The sequence below is a fragment of the Rhinatrema bivittatum genome, chromosome 2, assembly GCF_901001135.1.
Source record: "Rhinatrema bivittatum chromosome 2, aRhiBiv1.1, whole genome shotgun sequence".
NCBI classification, from domain to species: Eukaryota; Metazoa; Chordata; class Amphibia; order Gymnophiona; family Rhinatrematidae; genus Rhinatrema; species Rhinatrema bivittatum.
The window spans coordinates 49,373,157-49,392,929 of NC_042616.1; the positions used below are offsets into that span (position 1 = coordinate 49,373,157).

The window sequence follows — 19,773 nt, forward strand, 5'->3', positions numbered from 1 at the left end:
TAATTGGAATCCAACCCCAGAGATGACTTCACTACCAGGTGCAGAGTCTGTGCAAAACATTAGATGTTCTTAAAGTGCCCGTCGTTTATTGCCTTTACCATGTTTGCACCATTGTCTGTGACAAAGAACCCTGCCTGAGTATTCCTGACTCACTGGTGTAGTTGCCAGCCCTCCAGCATCTGTCTGATGCATGCTAGAATATTGGCTGCGGTATGGCCCTGGTCCGTCAGGTGGGTGTGCAGTAAAGCCCACCTCCACCCTGATACTTGTTCTGTAATAGAGCTGCTGGCTGCCCCTGCCTCAGCCTGGTCCCACCAGTGTGCTGTCAGGGAGAGGTAAGAGTGTGCAGCATTCATGGCGGTCCAGAAATCACAGGTGAAATGCATTCTCCCCTCTGCCTTAGCTAGCAGCGCTTGCATGCGACTGTGATACTGCTTGTACAGGCTGGGGATGACCTTACTGCTAAATGTGGTTCTGGAGGGGACTTTGTAATTTGGAACTACGACCTTCAGAAAATGCTTGAAACCCACATTCTCCACTAACCGCAAGGGCTGGTCATCAAGGGTAATCATTTCCCCAATGCTCCTGGTTACAACTTTTGAGGCTGCCTGCCTCCTACCCCGGGATAGCGTTACCGCACTCCACCCCATTTCCTCCATGGTAGGTTGTCGCTTCTGCCACATGTCAGGGGGTGCTGGCCTGCCACCTGACTGCTAGAAGGGGATGAGGGCATGGGCTGACTCTGCTGCTTTTGAACTACTTTACGCTGCTTTGAAGGGGTCCCCTAACTGGTACTGCCACCATCCCCAGATGGCAGTACTCTTGTTGGGTATTGCCTCGTCATATGATGCATCATGCCAAAATTAGATAGATGTCCCATTTGCTTGCCTCTGCTAATAGCCCTGCCACAGTAATTACACCGAGGAAAACGTGGGTCATCCGACACTTTAAAGTGGCTCCAGATCGCAGATGTCTTTCGTGATCCTCCCTTCTCTAAAGCATTGGGGGTGGATGCTGGTACTGGAACTGAAGTACTGGGTGCACCCTGAGAAGCAATGCCAGGGGCTTCAGTCACCCTCTGTGCCTGCGCTGACTGCTCTTCCTCCTCCTCCTCATCAGTTTCACCTCTCCCCTGCTGCAGTGAAGTGGAGGCTAAGACAGGACTAGCTGATCCTCCTAAAGCTTCGTCAGCTATTACTTCTTCCATTTCTGATGAGAATTCCACACAAGATGATTCTTCATCTGAATCAGAAGCAAACAGTGACTGCGCTACATTGTCAACACTAAGTGTTAGTTGAGACTTCTGTCCCCCTGCTTCTTTTGGGTGTCGACATTTTGTCTGGCATGACTCAGCCTCCCTTTCCCTCACCTCCAAAACTACAGGGTCAGAAACAGGTGGTGGCGATGGTGATGCATCATGGTCAGATTTCTTTTTTTTCTGGATGGAACTGCCTGCCCCTACAAAGAGTTTAGATTGCGACAGGTCCCTTTTTAACTTTAATGGGGGAGTGGCACTACCCACTGCCCATTGTCACAGTGCCTTGATATGCACTAATCTAAAGCGTGTGGTGTGCACACACACACGCAGCTTGCTTGTAAGCACAAAAGAGGTAGACTGGGGATTTCACTGCACAGACCGTCCCAATAATAAAGTTCAGTCTGTTAAACTACCCACTGCCCACTGTCACGGTGCCTTGCTGTGCAATAATGTAACGCGTGTGGTGTGCACACACATGCAGTTTGCTTGTAAGCACAAAAGAGGCAGACTGGGGATTTCATGCACAGACCGTCCCAATAATAAAGTTCAGTCTGTTAAACTACCCACTGCCCATTGTCACAGTGCCGTGATATGCACTAATCTAAAGCGTGTGGTGTGCACACACACACGCAGCTTGCTTGTAAGCACAAAAGAGGTAGACTGGGGATTTCACTGCACAGACCGTCCCAATAATAAAGTTCAGTCTGTTAAACTACCCACTGCCCACTGTCACGGTGCCTTGCTGTGCAATAATGTAACGAGTGTGGTGTGCACACACATGCAGTTTGCTTGTAAGCACAAAAGAGGCAGACTGGGGATTTCATGCACAGACCGTCCCAATAATAAAGTTCAGTCTGTTTAACTACCCACTGCCCACTGAAGCCCAGTGCACAGAGAGACTGAGTGAGTTGAATTAAACAAACTCAGTTTTAAAAAGCTGGATTTGTTGCCACAGCACGAAAGTCGATGAATATATTTTCCAATGCAAATTCTAGCAAAATCAAATATATCTCTCCCAGCCACAACACCCAAATCATGCTTGCTTGCAGCCTAGCCCAGAGGGTGAATGAAAAAAAAGGGCACTGCTAGTAGCTTCTCTCCCTGACACACAGAGACCATCTCAGATCACCTAAATAATAAACTGCTTAAAACACAAACAGGGCTAGCTGGCACTGCAGCAAAATAAAGAATAAATAGCTTTTTTTTTCTCTTTACTAACTAGCCTATCTCTCAGTGCAGCCTCCTTCACAAAGCCCACTTCCCCACACCACCCCTGCAAAGAAAGTGCGTGGCATGCCTCGTGCTGAAGAATATATAGTGCTGGGTCATCAGTAAAATGGTCACCGAGCACTGAATGACAGCACGAATGGCTGCATTCAGTGCATTTCACAGAATGTAAGTACTGATAGGCTGCATTCCGGTATCCGTGCCAACCTGTCCGACCCTTTCCTGTGAGTCACTGATGACTCACAGGAAAGGGCTGGTTTTTGGCTCTGGATACTGTGAAATGGCGTCCTTTGGGACGGATTTTACAAGGGTTACGTGCGTAGGTTACACGTGTAACCCTTTAAAAAAAAACCTGCGCACGCCGAGCCTATTTTGCATAGGCTCGGTGGTGCGCGCAAGCCCCGGGACACGCGTATGTCCCGGGGCTTGCAAAAATTGGCTGTCCGGGGGCGGTAGCTCCGGGACACGCGTATGTCCCGGGGCTTGCAAAAATTGGTGGTCCGAGGGCAGGGCCACAGTCCGGGGGTGGTCCGGGGCGTGGCTGAGTGCCCCGATACAGCAGCCTGTGTCGGAGCCTACAACAAAGGTAGGGAGAGGGGACGATTTAGTTAGGGCTGGAGGGGTGGGTTACATAGGGGAAGGGAAAGGAAGGTGGGGTGGGGCCATAATAAAGTTCCCTCCGAGGCCGCTCCGATTTCAGAGCGGTCTTGGAGGGAACAAGGAAAGCCATCAGAGCTCCCCTCGGGCTCGGCGCACCGACCCCGGATTTTATAGGAATTAAAATTAAAATCGCCATCGCAAAATGGCGGACAACGAATGCAACGGATGATAAGTTATATTCGTGGGGAGGCGCGATATGTTTCGCCTCCCCACGAATATAACGAATAGGGACATATACGTTGCGGCACCCCTACAAGCAAATCTAGTGCTTGTATTATCCTATTGTATGCATGGACTGTAATCCTGCTTTTCTTAAGATTAGTCAGTTCCTTATGACAGTGATCCTTAAATTCAATGCTCGTGGGCAAAAACTAGTCTGGTTTTCAGGATTTCCATAGTAAATATGCATCATATCTATATGAATGCACTGCCTCTATTGAACACAAATATACCTTATTCATATTCACTGGGGAAATCCTAAAAAGCAACTCGGTTAAGGTTCCAAGGAACAGGCTTGGAGAGTCCTGCCTTATAACATGGAGCCTAGTTGACAACCCTTAGTCTCTACGCCAACCATTGTGCAACATTGAAAGTACTATACTGATCAAAAGGGTAAAGGATTTATGTACCCCAATAAATTCTGAAGTTTTGAGCTGGAACACAACTCAAAGATCTCAATATTACACAGTATTTATTTTTTAACATCAAGAATATTTGAATAACATGTTTTTAATGTTCACAGCTTGCAAATATATTTACTAGATCTCAGACTTGCTACATTTTGATTCAGAATCTTTTCTGAAGTATTTTCATTTGTTTAAAAAAATCAAAATTTGATTGTTCAATTAAATACAATTTTACAAAGGCTTGTGCAGGGTTTTCTTGCAGCAGAGGCATCATTGTTGCTCGAACGCATTCATCTTCAAGAAAGAGTACTGGCCAATGTGATGAACTGGGATTTTCTGTTTCACTTCTTCACATTTCCTTTGCTGCTGTGCAAGTCGCTCCTGCAATAAAATCACAACCAGCAATAAGAAAGCTCTGAGCCTGAGAGGCCAGGGGCATAGTTTTATTAGAAGCCTACTCCAAGGCACGCTGGTGAGTCCAAAACCACAAAAGTCCGGAATGATAAAGAATAATGTCAAAGATAAGAGGAAAAGGAAAGAAGAAACATCTGAAGCATGGGGGGAGTTCTAGCACTTTCTTTTATTTTACAGCTATTAATAGAATCAGATAATACACACAGGGGTAGATTTTAAAAGGTTTCGCGCTTGCAAGGAGGTCCACAATTGTGGACCTCCTTGCAAGCGCCGACCTTTTCTTGAAGGTTGAGAGGCCTCCCAGCCTCTCAACCTTCAAGAAAAGACTCAAGACCTGGTTATTCATGCAGGCTTTTCCTAACTCCAATATTATTTAACTCATAACAATCAACACACATCACCACCAAGATCACTATTAGCTACCTCTTACGATGTAATCATATGTAATTATCTGGTTTTCCTTTTCCTTTCTTCCTTCTTACTCCAAGTTCTATTTTCCCCTGTTACATGTAACTGCTTTTTCCGCACTATTGTTCAAGTTTAAGCTTATTTTGCACCCCTGTTTCATGTGAACCAGCATGATGGGACTATTGTCTTGAATGTTGGTATATAAAAAACTTAAATAAATAAATAAATAAATAAATAAAATAATTTAACCTGCTCCATGTAGGTTTAATTTATATTTTCATAATTTTTTTATGACATATGTAGAGATTCATTGGAACCCTACTGGGAAAGGGAATAGAGGCAAGCCACTTTTGTTTTGGCAGGAAACATAACATCTGTAGTATGGTTGTAGAGCTCCCCCATAGAGATGAGCGTAAATGATGTATTCCTTTAGCCAGCCCATCATCTTAAGGTGTGGATTTTAGTTTATTTTTTCCAGAGGCAGCATGTCTTGGCTTTCCTCTGCTATTTTCTGTTATTTGAGCTTACCTTCTTCATGGACTTTTATTTTGATTATGAGAATTTCTGTCCCTCTCTCATATCCTATCCCTTTTATATTTTTATCATGATTTATTTGAGTTCTAAGTACCTACTAACTAGGGACTTAGTTATTTTGGGGTTTTCCTGTTCTAACAACAAAAGGGAGAGGTCCCTTCCTTGAGAAGAAACCTGAGGATCATTATTATCCAAAGGAGAGATGACTAATAGCCATCCAAAGGAAAAGGAGAGAGGGGAGAAAGGAATTGAGATGGACCACCAACAGGGTCCAAAAATATCTACTGGAAATTTTAAGAAGAAGAGTAACAGGAGTAGCCTTCTGATACTGGAAGGAAGAAAAGGAGTATACTTGGGGCCATTCAGGTACTGTGAGGAAACTAAGGAGTTCAGAGGAGAAAACTATGTGGAGAGATAGGAGATAAATGTCTGTGTAAAATGCATTTCACCTTACTTCACCAACATTGGGAAGGAAGCTGTTATGGGTGTCGGCCGCAGCAGACCCACGGCCCCGCCCCCTCACCTCTCTCAGATTAATCCAGTGCCTGGTTCCTCATCCCTGGCGGCGGTGGGCTGCCGGCTCCATCCTTGGGCCGCCCCCGGTGCCTCAGTCTCAGCTGCAGATCCCTGTGCTCCGCGTCGGGCCTCTCCGTGTGGCCCGTGGAGAGACGCCACCATCCAGCGCCCCTCCCTTGGCAGGTGCGCGTGCACCATTGAGTCTTATGAAGGGCCCGCGGCGGGAGCTGGCCGCGGCCCCGGATGATGACGTCAGCTGAGTCCCGCTACTTAAGGCCGGGCTCCACTCCTCAGGTTTGCCTTTGCAACAGGTCTCCACGCTGGTTGTGTACTTGTTGCCTCCTGGTGATTCTCCTTTGTTCCTGGTTCCTGATCATCGCTGACTCCTATTCCTGGTTTCCTCGTTCCTGCGTTCCTGATTCCTAACCTTCACTTGGATTGCCTTCTCGGAGATGACCCTTGCTTTGCCTGACCATAGAAACATAGACATGATGGCAGAAGAAGACCAAACGGCCCATCCATTCTGCCCAGCAAGCTTTCACACTTTTTTTTTCTCATACTTATCTGTTACTCTTGGCCCTTATTAGTAACTTTTTACCTTCTACCCCTGCCATTGATGTAGAGAGCAGTGCTGGAGCTGCATCAAAGTGAAGTTTCAAGCTTAATTGGTTAGGGGAAGTAACTGCCACAATAAGCAAGCTACTCCCATGCTTATTTGTTTACCCAGCCTGTGCAAGTCAGTCCTCGTTGATTGTTGTCTGAATATACATCCTCTTTTCTTCATCCCCCTGCCGTTGAAGCAGTGAGCTGTGATGGATATGTATTCCAAGTGAAGTATCAGGCTTATTTGGTTTGGGGTAGTAACTGCCGCAACAAGCAAGCTACTCCCCCACTTTTTGTGAATGCAAATCCTTTTTTCCACATTTCCTCTTGCTGTTGAAGCATAGAGCAATGTTGGAATCGCATTAACCGTATGTATGTTTATTGAATAAGGGTATTAATCACCAGGTAGTAGCTGTCCATTTCCTGCAAGCCACCCCATGCCTCTTCTCTTCATTCACATCCTCTAGACTTTATGGATCCACAGTGTTTATCCCACGCCCCTTTGAAATCCTTCACAGTTTTGGTCTTCACCACTTCCTCCAGAAGGGAGTTCCAGGCATCCACCACCCTTTCCGTGAAGAAATACTTCCTGACATTGGTTCTGAGTCTTCCTCCCTGGAGTTTTAAATTGTGACCCCTGGTTCTGCTGATTTTTTTCCAGCGAAAAAGGTTTGTCATTGACTTTGGATCATTAAAACCTTTCAAGTATCTGAAAGTCTGTATCATATCACCCCTGCTCCTCCTTTCCTCCAGAGTGTACATATTTAGATTCTTCAATCTCTCCTCATAAGTCATTCGATGAAGACCATCCACCTTTTTGGTTGCCCTTCTATGGACCGCCTCCATCCTGTCTCTGTCCCTTTGGAGATACGGTCTCCAGAACTGAGCACAGTACTCCAGGTGAGGCCTCACCAAGGACCTGTACAAGGGGATAATCACTTCCCTTTTCTTACTCGATATTCCTCTCTCTATGCAGCCCAGCATTCTTCTGGCTTTAGCTATTGCCTTGTCACATTGACCATGCCGCGGACACTCTCCAAGCCCGGACCTCTGCTTTGCCTGACCTCGCCGTTGACACTCTCCAAGCCCAGACCTTTGTTGTTCCTGTCCACGCCGTTGACTCTCTCCAAGCCCAGACCTCTGCATTGCCTGACTACGTCATTGACTCTCTCCTCGTTCAGACCTCAGCTTCTTCTTGCCACTGCTTCCTGTTTGCCACCGACCCTGACTCCATCTTGCCCTACGACGCTTCTTCAATCTACGTCCTGGACTTGGCCTATTCAGGCTTCAGCCTGCTCTTACTAGGGCGCCCCCTGTCTGACTTTGGTTCTTTTGGCGCCCGGGTCTCCGGGACTCTGCCTCGTCCAGTACAGACTTCTTCTTTCCACTGTTGCTGCCTCTGGGCTGACCTCTCGATGCTTCCATCAACGACAGCATACGGAGGCCCACCTAAGTCCAGCCTGCTCCGGTACCCAAAGGCTCAACCCGTGGGAAACGAGGGCTGGTATTGTTGAAGCGCCAGCCAGACTCTGTCCTTCAGCCCACTCTGCCTGCCGATGGTGAGGACCGTAGGATCCCTCCTACGGGTAGCGCCAACCTCACCTCGGCCCAAGGGTCCACCTCCGGCGCAACAGAAGCACTAACTTGCCCTATGCCAATGGATGGAAGAAGCATCAGATTAAAGACTGAATCAACTGGCTTTAACATCTTAAGCTTAAGCAAGACTATAAGAAGTCACAAATGTATTTAAAGCACTTATACCATTGAAGCATTAACTGAACCACTGTATAGAACATTTTCATCATTTCATACTATATTAGTCAAGGTATTGTTGGAAGCCAAGTCAGCTTTTAGTGTGTTTTTACCACACAGCGACTTTAACACTTGTCAGTGCTGTTATAATCACTGCTGTATCCAAGACATTGAATTCGGACTTAAGGGAATGCAATGCAAAAACCTTAAAAATAATTTTTCCCCCTGCTCAGGGAACCCTGCAGTTTCAGATATTTTAATGTTATGAGGAGTTTACCACCTGAAACTGTGATTTGAGATATAGCCTCTGATACCACTATCAAAGTACAACCAGTCCAATATATAAGTGAAATCTGCTTTCATATTTATTTATTACTATCCAACATCCTGAACTGGAAAGACACTAATACTGCTAGTACTACTAATATCAATTATTTCTATAACATTACAAGATGCACACAGTGCTGTACAGATACACATAAGCGATTGTCCTTGCTCATGGAGCATACAATTTAGTCAAGACAAATAGATAAAACACACAGACAAAACAACTAATAGCCTTCTGGTTAAATCAATAAGGCCATGATTGTGGAGTACCAGAACTACATGAGATATAAATGGGAAAGGGTCTAATTTATCTGGGTAAAGTTGCAAGAAAATCATGCCTCCACCTCTGAATGGGACTCTGACTAGTTTGGTTTTCAGAATATCCATAATGAATATGTTGAAGATATATTTGCCCAACTTGGAGACCCAGTGAATGCAAAAGTATTTTGTGCATATTCACTATGGATATCCTGAAAAGCCAAACTGGCTAGGTGCACCTCCTAGACTGGATTGGGAAACATTGATTTATATAATGTGTATGAGATATTATTATTGATGACTGGTATTATAAATAAAACTACAACTCTTCAGAGGCCAGCCAGCTGTGTGACAGCTTGGAGGTAGTAGGATATCATCCAAAAAGGCTATGGGTACCTAGCAGGCCAGATGTTTGAGCCAGAACCACACAAATTATATTAGATTTAGACAGGGACTTAAAATGTGAAACATTTCAATGTTATGGGGCCAGGGCCAGATAGGCCCCTGAAGAATTGAACACCTCACTGAACTGTATAAATTGTAAATATATATATATGTATGATTTGTTAAGCCTTTTGGCAACTCTTTTCTGTTAAGCTTTATGTCTTTTCTGAAAATCTAAATCACTGAATTTTGTGTATAAGTGGCGAGTCTCTGAGGCTCTCCGGAAATCCGCATTATTGAGTTGCCTATAGGTCATATTCTGCTGACCTTATTATGATCCAACATATGGCAGGGCCTCTCTGCCTTAAGACTAGAATGTATGAGAATGAAGAAAGTGAACAGTATGATTGATGGCTGGGTATTGTCAGGAAAGTCAGACAAAGAACGAGATATTCTATATAAACCACTTTACGAGACCAACACCTCAGTATTGGCAGTAATGCAAGATGTTCAATGACATGCCATGCTCCAGCTCACTGAGTCCTAAGAGTGACAGATTGCTTCACTGCTGAAAATTCATGGGATGACCTCAGGGATGTGAGTACAGACAGGGTTATATATGTCATCTTATGCCCATGTCTAAAGTTGTACATTGGTCAGACTAAATTACCCATATGAACCCGCATTATACAGCATAGGAGCTGCATACATACGGGTAAAATTGATTCCCCTTTGGTTAAACATTGGCAGGATCATGGTCACACAGAGGATCAGTTAAAATTTTGCATTTTACAGCAGCGCCCTAATAGGAGGGGAGGACATATTTCCCAGGATCTTCGGCAAACAGAACAGAGATTTATTTACTATTGGCAAACTACAGCACCTAAGGGACTTAACGCCACAATTGAATGGGAAGCGTTTATGTAAATAACAACATTGAGTTATACAGATATCTGGTATGATGAGGTATATAAACAATAAGGAAGAGAGATGAACAAACCATTCTTGTACTTCAAAATAGGCTGATGGTTATAGTGGTAATGAAAGGAATATGAGAGGTAATGTGTAGTGGAGGTAATGTAGTGGCCTTATTATGTATATGAACAGATGTGGACTCAGTATAGGTTGATCATAATTTATCTCTGGAATATTAACTTGAGGAAGTTTGGATAACACCTTATGGTTAGTGAAGTACAGATGAACATAATTCTTTATTTTGTTATTAGTGAAGAATTATATTCTTAGTTGATTATGTTTTTCAAACATATCTTGGGAGGTTTGTGAAGCATAGCTAAAACACAAACGGGGTAGATACATAATCTAAAGGTGGGGCTAAGATACACTTTTTACTCTAGTATGCTGGTTGAAGAGCAAGCGGGTAAAGTGAAGGAGAAGAGGTAAAAGTAGTATGGGCAAGTATTGATTGAGCTAGTTAAATGGCAGAGACTGTGAAGAGGCGGAGTTGATGCATAGACATACGTCTGTGGATTGGTTTACAAAAAAGAGGTGGAATGATTGGACAGGCTTGTGAGTGTGAGTGTGGATTGGATGATACAATATAGAGAGGAGGAGTATAAAAGGAGAGTCTGGCGATATCAGTTCCATTAAGAAACAGCACTGAGACAAGACGCACGGCTATAAGACGACTAAGGTGAGCGTTGCAGCTTTCTTTAATATATGGTGAGACTCATTGGTAGAGGATCGTCAAGCATTTAACCCTGTTCTGTTTTTTGTATTCGTATAAATAGACAGTGGTAGAGAAATTTTGGGACACACTATGAAGATATCTAATAAGGCACTTTGTTTGTACCGTGCGGTTCATTAAAGAGTTAGTTGGAAGTCCGGTGGAGCAGTGGATTCGTCTTCATCTTGAAAGTTGTAATAATTTAAAATCAGGTACAAAAATAAACCTTATACTGAATGCATGATATTTTTAGATTAGCGTGGATATAAACTCTGTGGTCCTTGTAGGTGTGGAGAAAAATTTGGAGATCCCGGGAGAGAAATTTATGGTCTACATATGTGGAGTCGGGTTTCTGACGGAGCAGAGAGGTAATATAATGATGGTTTCATTGTGGGAGCATCTTAAGATTATCCTGACTAAAAAGAAATATATTTAAATTATTTTTTTTAAATTATTTTTGAGATGATTATAATCAAACTGCTGGGGAACAAGAAGTTGAAAACATATTCTTGTTTGAATCATTTCACAGGTTTACATTCACATTCGGGAGTTTTTTCACATTAAATGATGGGAGCTTTCGAGCCGGAGTGAATTGAATGTTTTTCTGAGTCCACTCCTTGATGTTCAGGTAGGAGTGGGACTCAGGAGAAGGTTTTATAAATTGTAGTGTTGATTAATTATCATTTATGAATTGTAAATTAATATATTTATATATGTTTAATGTTCTAAATGATGTCTGTGATAAGAATAGGGCAAATATGATGATATATTATATATGGTATTTGAACATATTTATTTTAATATTGTTCTATGCATTATAGATACAAGTGATGGCAATTGTGGGTTTCTATTGATGTTTGGTCTTAACGAGAACATTCCCCTGAAGAAGCCAACAGTGGCGAAACGAGGTCCTTGTCGGGATGGAAGATAGAACCTGTTGAACGGAATACACCATTAATATATGTTCATTGAAAATATATTAGACTAATATCATCTGATTAATAGAAATAAGATAAGAACATAAGAACATAAGAAAATGCCATACTGGGTCAGACCAAGGGTCCATCAAGCCCAGCATCCTGTTTCCAACAGTGGCCAATCCAGGCCATAAGAACCTGGCAAGCACCCAAAAACCAAGTCCATTCCATGTAACCATTGCTAATGGCAGTGGCTATTCTCTAAGTGAACTTAATAGCAGGTAATGGACTTCTCCTCCAAGAACTTATCCAATCCCTTTTTAAACACAGCTACACTAACTGCACGAACCACATCCTCTGGCAACAAATTCCAGAGTTTAATTGTGCGTTGAGTAAAAAAGAACTTTCTCCGATTAGTTTTAAATGTGCCCCATGCTAACTTCATGGAGTGTCCCCTAGTCTTTCTTTTTTTTTTTTTTTTTTTATTTAAAGTTTAAAGGAGGCTGAAGCAGTACAAACACAGACAGCAAAAAATGACACATACCATCACTAGCTACAGGCTCCCTTGCCTCAACATGGTAATGAAACTGAAATACAGTGTAAAGATCCAAGCTGAAGCATACTTTAACCCCATACCCCCCAGAACCCCACCCACCCTCCCCCTTACCCCTCTCATCAGCAAAATACTGTACGGTGTTGAAGAACTTAATACCTCTCAGGGAGAAAGTGAGAACAAAGAAGTGGTATAAGAAAGATCTGGAATAATACAAAAAGCATGGTACCATCTGCCATTCACCCCAAAATACTCATAAAACTCTTCTCCCCCCATCTCCAACAAGAGCAGTCCGTCAGTGTCCAAAGCTCAACCTGTATCTGCAGGAATCCCAGGCGGTTGGGCAGCAGCTCGGGTCCAGTCCACGAACGGCTGCCATCTCAACTGAAAGCGAGAAAGTTTCTTCTGCTTGATTGCTGTTAACTGTTCCAGGCGATGGATCTGCAACAACCTTGTAATTACTTGCTGTCTGGTGGGAGCCTTTTCTTGTTTCCAAGCACGTGTCCCCTAGTCTTTCTACTATCCGAAAGAGTAAATAACCGATTCACATCTACCCGTTCTAGACCTCTCATGATTTTAAACACCTCTATCATATCCCCCCTCAGTCGTCTCTTCTCCAAGCTGAAAAGTCCTAACCTCTTTAGTCTTTCCTCATAGGGGAGTTGTTCCATTCCCCTTATCATTTTGGTAGCCCTTCTCTGTACCTTCTCCATCGCAATTATATCTTTTTTGAGATGCGGCGACCAGAATTGTACACAGTATTCAAGGTGCGGTCTCACCATGGAGCGATACAGAGGCATTATGACATTTTCCGTTTTATTTTCCGTTTTATTCATCAGAAGTAAGTGGTGTATCCACTAAAGAAGACCTAACATTACATCAATGTGGTCAGATTGCACAAAGTTCTATTAGGGTAAGATTCAGGGAAGTAGTAGGTAAGGATTGAGGGTCAAAATTCAGTGGACTTAATGTTGACTTTAGTGTATATATAATATCTAAGGATATATGGAAAATTTTGATTATTGTTAAAACGTTCAATAAAAGAATAACAATTTTAAGAAACATCACCTTTTGAAATGACTTATTGAATACACAAGAGTGCTTGGTGTCTCCCACATTTTTATGTTGGGGTTTTTTTTGCATATATGCTAGTTACAGCACTGGTAGAGACAATACTGCCAACAATTTTTTGATTGCTATATATATATATAATATATAGTCTCTGATTTTTAATTAACTTATTCTATGCATATACTTTCTTTTATCTTATCTTTTATTATACTTGTTTTATTTGTTCTTGTTTACATTATACCTTATTCTTATGTGCATTGCAATTTTTATTAGACTTTCATTATAATATATACTCAATTCACTGAGACAATAAAAGTGAAACTCAACTAAGTACAGTGTATAGACATTTCTGGGAATTACAAAGAGATTTAATACCACCTGGTGGCCTTAACCACTCCCTTGCCATTACACTAATGTTGGTGTCTATTTAAATTATCAAAAGGTTTTATGCTTAAGACAGGGGGAGAAAGGGGTACTGGGTGTGAAATAAGTTGAGGATTTTGTTTGCTCCTCTATTCAAGATGGTTGGGTGCAGATGAGAAAGATAACAAAACAACTGCCTCAGATAAGAAGCAGTATCTTGTAGGCAATCACCATCTATGACTGGCAGCTGGGATATATCCTTCGCAGTGTGGAAAAGAATAACTGGGCAGACTGAATGTGCCAATTGGTCTGTTTCTACCATCATCTACTATGTTGTTATGTTACTATGAGTAAGCTGAGGGCCTGGGCTTGAAGCCTTCTCAGTTCCCATCCCTTTTAATCTGACTTTGATAGAAGGTGACATGACCCTGCTTCAAAGGTCTTAAAAATCTAAGACCACAAATAAGTTTGGATTTCCTGCAAATGAAAATATGAAAATTATTAATAATTTGTAACCTATCATTAAAATTGTCTATTGTACCCAAAGACTGGAGGGTGGCCAATGTAATCCCGATCTTTAAAAAGGACTCCTGCCGCAAATAGAGGGTTTCTTCGCCAGCAATGTGGTTACGATGCCGAAGGAGGCGGCCGCTGGAGGAGGGGAGCTAGAGCAAACTCCCTTCTCCTTGGCCTTTGATACAACCTTGAGCCCAGGCGAACTGACGAGACCAGCTTCCCCCCCCCCACCCCCTATTCTTATCTACCAGGAGCCCGGCGGACAATGAGGCTACCTGGGGAGAATTCAGGGAAGCCTCAGGAGGTCAGCAACGGGAAAAACTCACCGAAGAACGTGGGGAACCCTGGTCACCGGCAACGAGGACCCTGTTAGGGTTGGAAAGCAGAGAAGACCATGCGGACCAACAAACGGTGAGAGCTGCCGTGAAGATTAAGGAGAACATTGATCAAGAATTAGAGGAAGGAGTGGGCAGCAGTGGGAGTGAGGCGCTGGCTAACACGAGCTCTCTCGGTAATGAAAAATCCTCCGATTTGATTAAAGCACAAGGTATGTGGACAGTTATGAAATCAATTGAAAAATCTTTAATATCACTAACTCAAACGATGACTGAGACAAAAAATCAAGTTCTTATTAATACAAATTTGCTTACAATGTATAACCTGAAGCTTGAAGACCTAAGTCAACGGGTTTCTCAGCTTGAAAATGTTCAAAATAATTTGGTGAAATCAGAGACTTCTCACAATAAAAGGCTGGAAAATGTGGAGAACTCAATGAGGGCGTTGAATCTGAGGGTACTTAACTTTCCTGTTGTTAACCTGGTATCACCGCTTGATCTTTTCAAAAGTTATTTACTGCAAGTGCTTAAATTGCCAGAGGCAGCAATGCCAGTTATTACTAAGATTTATTATTTACCCCAAGTAAATCAAGTTAATGTATCAGGACCAGGAGGTTCAGTTTCATTGGACATTTCAAGAATATTGGAAACATCTTTAGAGGAGGAGGTCCTTCAAGGAAGATCTATGCTAATTTCTTTTGCATTCTTAATGGACTGTAACAATGTTTTAAAACAGTTTTTTCGTAATAGGCAATCTCTTTTTCTAGGCCAAAAAGTGTGGATGTTCCCTGATCTAGTGGAAGACACTCAGGCTAGAAGGAAAGAGTTTCTTTCGTTGAGATTAGAGGTTCAAAAAATCTGAGCTAAATTTGACCTCAGATACCCCTGTAAATGTTGTATATTACATAATAATGTTAAATATGTTTTTTTTGAAGTGTCACAACTTAGAGGGTTCTTGGAGGGTCAACCTCAAAATACCACTACTGCTGCGTCGATAGAATAGTTAATAACCACATTAATCACTTGAGCCACTCTTTTCCTTTTTTTTTTTTTTAATTATTTTGCCTAATTACGATGCTCGTTTCCAATGACGCCCCCCTATATTACTTATATTGTGATGCATAGATAAATATGGTATTTCAATACTGGATATTTCATTTTGTAATTAGTAATATTAAGTTGTATTATATCTATGTACCTGATTTCTCAAATGATATTCTCTATAAAAAAGAGTGAAAATAATGAAAATTAAAAAAAAAAAAAAAGGACTCCAGGGGTAATCCAGTAAACTATAGATTGGTGAGTCTGACTTCAGTGCCAGGAACGATTGTGGAAGCTATTCTAAAGAACAAAATCACAGAACATATAGAAAGACATGGTTTAATGGGCCACAGCCAGCATGCATTTACACAAGGGAAATCTTGCCTCTCCAATCTATTACATTTTTTTGAAGGGATTAATAAATAAGAGGATAATGTTGAGCCAGTGGATGTAGTATATTTGGATTTTCAGACGGTGTTTGACAATGTGTCCCTGAGAAAATTAAAAAGTCATAGGATAGGAGGCAGTGTCTTGTTGTGGATTGCAAACTAGCTAAAGGATCTGAAACAGAAAGTAGGATTAAATGGTCAGTTTTCTCAGTGGAGAAAGGTAAACAGTGGAGTGCCTCAGGGATCTGTACTGGGACCAGTGCTTTTTAATATAAATGATCTGGAAAGGGGAATGAGTGAAGTGATCAAATTTGCAGATGACATAAAATGATTCCAAGTTGTAAAATCACTGACAGATTGTAAAAACAATTGCAGGAGGACCTTGCTAGACTGGAAAACTGAGTATTCAAATGACAGATTAAATTTAATGTGGAAAACTGCAAAGTGATGCACATGGGGAAAAGTAACACACACTGTAGTAACACAATGTTAGGTTCCATATTAGGAGTTACAACCCAGGAAAGCATCTTAGTGGACAATACTTTGAAATCCTTGGCTCAGTGTACAACAACGATCAAAAAATCAAACAGAATGTTAGGAATTATTAAGAAAGGAATGGAGAATAAATCAGACAATGTCATTATGTCTGTGTACCACTCCATGGTGGGGCCACACCTGGAGTATTCTGTGTAGTTCTGGTTGCCATATCTCAAAACAGATACAGATGCATTGGAAAAGATACAGAGAAGGGTAATCAAAATAATAAAAGGGATGGAATGGCTCCCCTGTGAGGAAAGGCTAAAGAGGTTAGGGCTGCTCAGCATGGAAAAGATATGGCTAAGGCGAGATATGATAAAGGTCTATAAAATCATGAATGGATTAGAATGGGTAAAAGTAAATTGGTTAATTACTCTTTCAAAAAAACCAAAGCCTAAGGGACACTCCATGAAGTTAGTAAGTAGCACATTCAAAACAAATCAGAGAAAATTATTTTTCACTCAATGCACAATTAAGCTTTGGAATTCATTGCCAGAGGAAATGGTGGAAATGGTTAAAATGATTAGCATAGATGGGTTTAAAAAGGGCTTCAAAACGTTCCTGGAAGAGAAGTCCATATATTGTTATTAACCAAGTAAACAGAGAATAGCCACTATTTATCACTGCGAGATAGCAGCTTGGGAATCTATTTACTGTTTAGGATCTTGCCAGGTACTTGTGATCTGGATCGGCCACTGTTGGAAACAGGATTCTGGGTTTGATGAACCTTTGTTCTGACCCAGTATGACAGTTCTTATATTCTAAATTAACTTGGTTCTTTGTTCAACTTCATGCAAAACGGGGAAAGCCATCAGGGCTCCCCTAGGGCTCAGCGCGCGCAAGGTGCACAAGTATGCACCCCCTTGCGCGTGCCGACCCCTGGATTTTATAACATGCGCACAGCTGCACGCGCATGTTATAAAATCGGGATAGATTTTTGCGCGCCGGGTTACGCGCACAAATCTATGCCCACGCGTAGCTATTAAAATCCAGCCCTGTGGGTATTCTAAGAACCAGACTCCCTTGCTTCAATATTTACTGAGGAAGATGTAAGGCAGATACCAGGCCAGAAGTGACATGTAAAGGAGATGATTCAGAGGCACTGTAATAAATCTCAATGAACCTAGGGCAAATTGACAAACTAAAAGACTAAGGGGCGGATTTTAAAAGGCGCGCAAATAGCCTACTTTTGTTTGCGCTCCAGGCGCAAACAAAAGTACGCTGGATTTTAGTAGATACGAGCGGAGCCGCGCGTATCTCCTAAAAACCTGGATCGGTGCGCGCAAGGCTATGGATTTTGTATAGCCGGCGCGCGCCGAGCCGCGCAGCCTACCCCCATTCCCTCCAAGGCCGCTCCGAAATCGGAGCGGCCTCGGAGGGAACTTTCCTTTGCCCTCCCCTCACCTTCCCCACCCTTCCCCTACCTAACCCACCCGCCCGGCCCTGTCTAAACCCCCCCCTTACCTTTGTCGGGGGATTTACGCCTCCCTCCGGGAGGCGTAAATCCCCGCGCGCCAGTAGGCCTCCTGCGCGCCGGGCCGCGACCTGGGGGCGGGTACGGAGGGCGCGGCCACGCCCCCGGACCGCCCCGGGCCATAGCCACGCCCCTGTACCCGCCCCCAAAACGCTGCCGACACGCCCCCGAAACGCCACGACGACCGGGCCCGCCCCCCGACACGCCCCCCTCGGAGAACCCCGGGACTTACGCGAGTCCCGGGGCACTGCGCGTGTAAATCCGCCCGGTTTTGGGCGGATTTACGCGAGCAGGGCTCTGAAAATCCGCCCCTAAGAGTAGCAAATCACTTGAACCACATGGTATACATCCCAGAGTGCTGAAAGAACTTAAAAATGAAAATGCAGGGGGAGCCTAAGGAAGGTGGTGAGAGGCTTCAAACGTACCTGGGTCCGGTGAGCCTTACCCTGGAATATCGTTTCGAACCCCCGGCAGAGCTCGAGAGACCTAGCCAGACTGTGGAGGAGGAAGAATGCGGGACTGACCTACGTGAGTGACGTGAGGGCAGCCCGTGCCCTATAAGATCAAAGGGCAGGCGGCGCCCCGCTGTCGCAGCGCGCTGCCTAAGCCGCGCGCTCCTTTGGAGCGCGCGGCTTTGACCGGCTTAGGCCGGAGAAGGCTGGTAGGCTGCCCTTTACGCTCAATTGTTTTCTCACATCACCTCTTGAATTACGGATTTAATTGCAGTAACTGTGTGGAAGTTGCAGCTTGTTTTTTTGTACCAGAGTTTTAAGTTCCTTTACGCCGCACACCAAACGAAAGGGCAAAGTTAGGCAAGAAGCCTCAACCCTCGCCAGACCGAGCCCTAAACAAACAATGCTGACAACTTTCTATCCGGCTACGGAGCTTTTGACCCCAGAGATTCCCGCTACAGATCTGGCAGGTGAGCAAACTTCAGTTCTGTTGGGAGAAGCGACTCTCAGTCCTGGGGCCCCAATAACACCTACACCACCCGTGAGCGCTACAATTGTCACCGCAGCAGGCTTGGCAGAGGAACGGTATCCGTTTTTTTTTCAATCAAGTCCGATTGAGGGGGGCAGTGACATGAAAGTTCCGCTAGAAAGGGGGAGAAAGGAAAATCCCCCCCTGGAACAGGAGGTATCGAACCTCGGAGGTAGATCCGACCGAAGTATTGAAACACCTGGAGGAAGTACCCCACCCCTTTTAGGGACTGCTACTAACTAGAAATTGGCTAACCCTCAGGAATTATTATCTACGCCAGTATTAGATAAGGGTACAGCGACAATGGAAATGTTATGGCAAGCGATTTCTACGCTTCAAAATAATATTGTGAAATTAAATGGGAATATCGAGGATATGCAAGACATCCTACTAAATATAAACCCATTGGTTACAAATTATGGGGTGACTTTGAAAAAAGTTGAAGATGAGATTAATACTGTTAAGAAAGGGCAATCTTCTATTATTCAGGGGGAAATGTCAATTACAAAGAAAGTTGAAAATCTGGAAAATCAAATTAGATATTCTAATTTGAGAATGGTGAATTTCCCAAAATGCAAAATGGTCTCATTAAAAGAACAGCTGAAAAATTATTTCTTAGAGATATTACAAATGTCTCCAGGTAACTTCCCAGCAGTTCTAAGTGTCTATTTTATAAATAAAGATCGAGGTAAAACACCTCCCCCAGATATACAGGAAATATCATTGAACGTAACCGATTTGATTGAGACGTCATGTAGTTCCCAGGTAGAGGAGAGAGGGACTCTCTTAGTAAAATTTGCTTTATCATCGGATAGAGACACAATTCTTCAATTATTTATGTTAAAAAGATCCTCCCTTTACCTGGGACAAAAAATATGGGTCTACCCCGATGTCTCAAAAGATACACAGCAGAGACGGAAAAAGGTTTATAACATTAGCCAATGT

The 19,773-nt window shown here is 43.2% G+C and overlaps 1 protein-coding gene across 1 annotated transcript in view; it reads right to left on the reverse strand.

Moving 5' to 3' along the window:
• Nucleotides 1–3,819: 3,819 nt before the first annotated feature.
• LOC115083916 (retinoic acid receptor responder protein 2-like) overlaps nucleotides 3,820–19,773 on the reverse strand; it is a 49,136-nt gene continuing 33,182 nt past the window's right edge. The window contains exon 4 of the mRNA XM_029588012.1: nucleotides 3,820–4,152. Within this exon, the coding sequence (XP_029443872.1) occupies nucleotides 4,042–4,152 (111 nt within the window). The 3' untranslated portion in view covers nucleotides 3,820–4,041. The remainder of the gene's footprint in view (nucleotides 4,153–19,773) is intronic.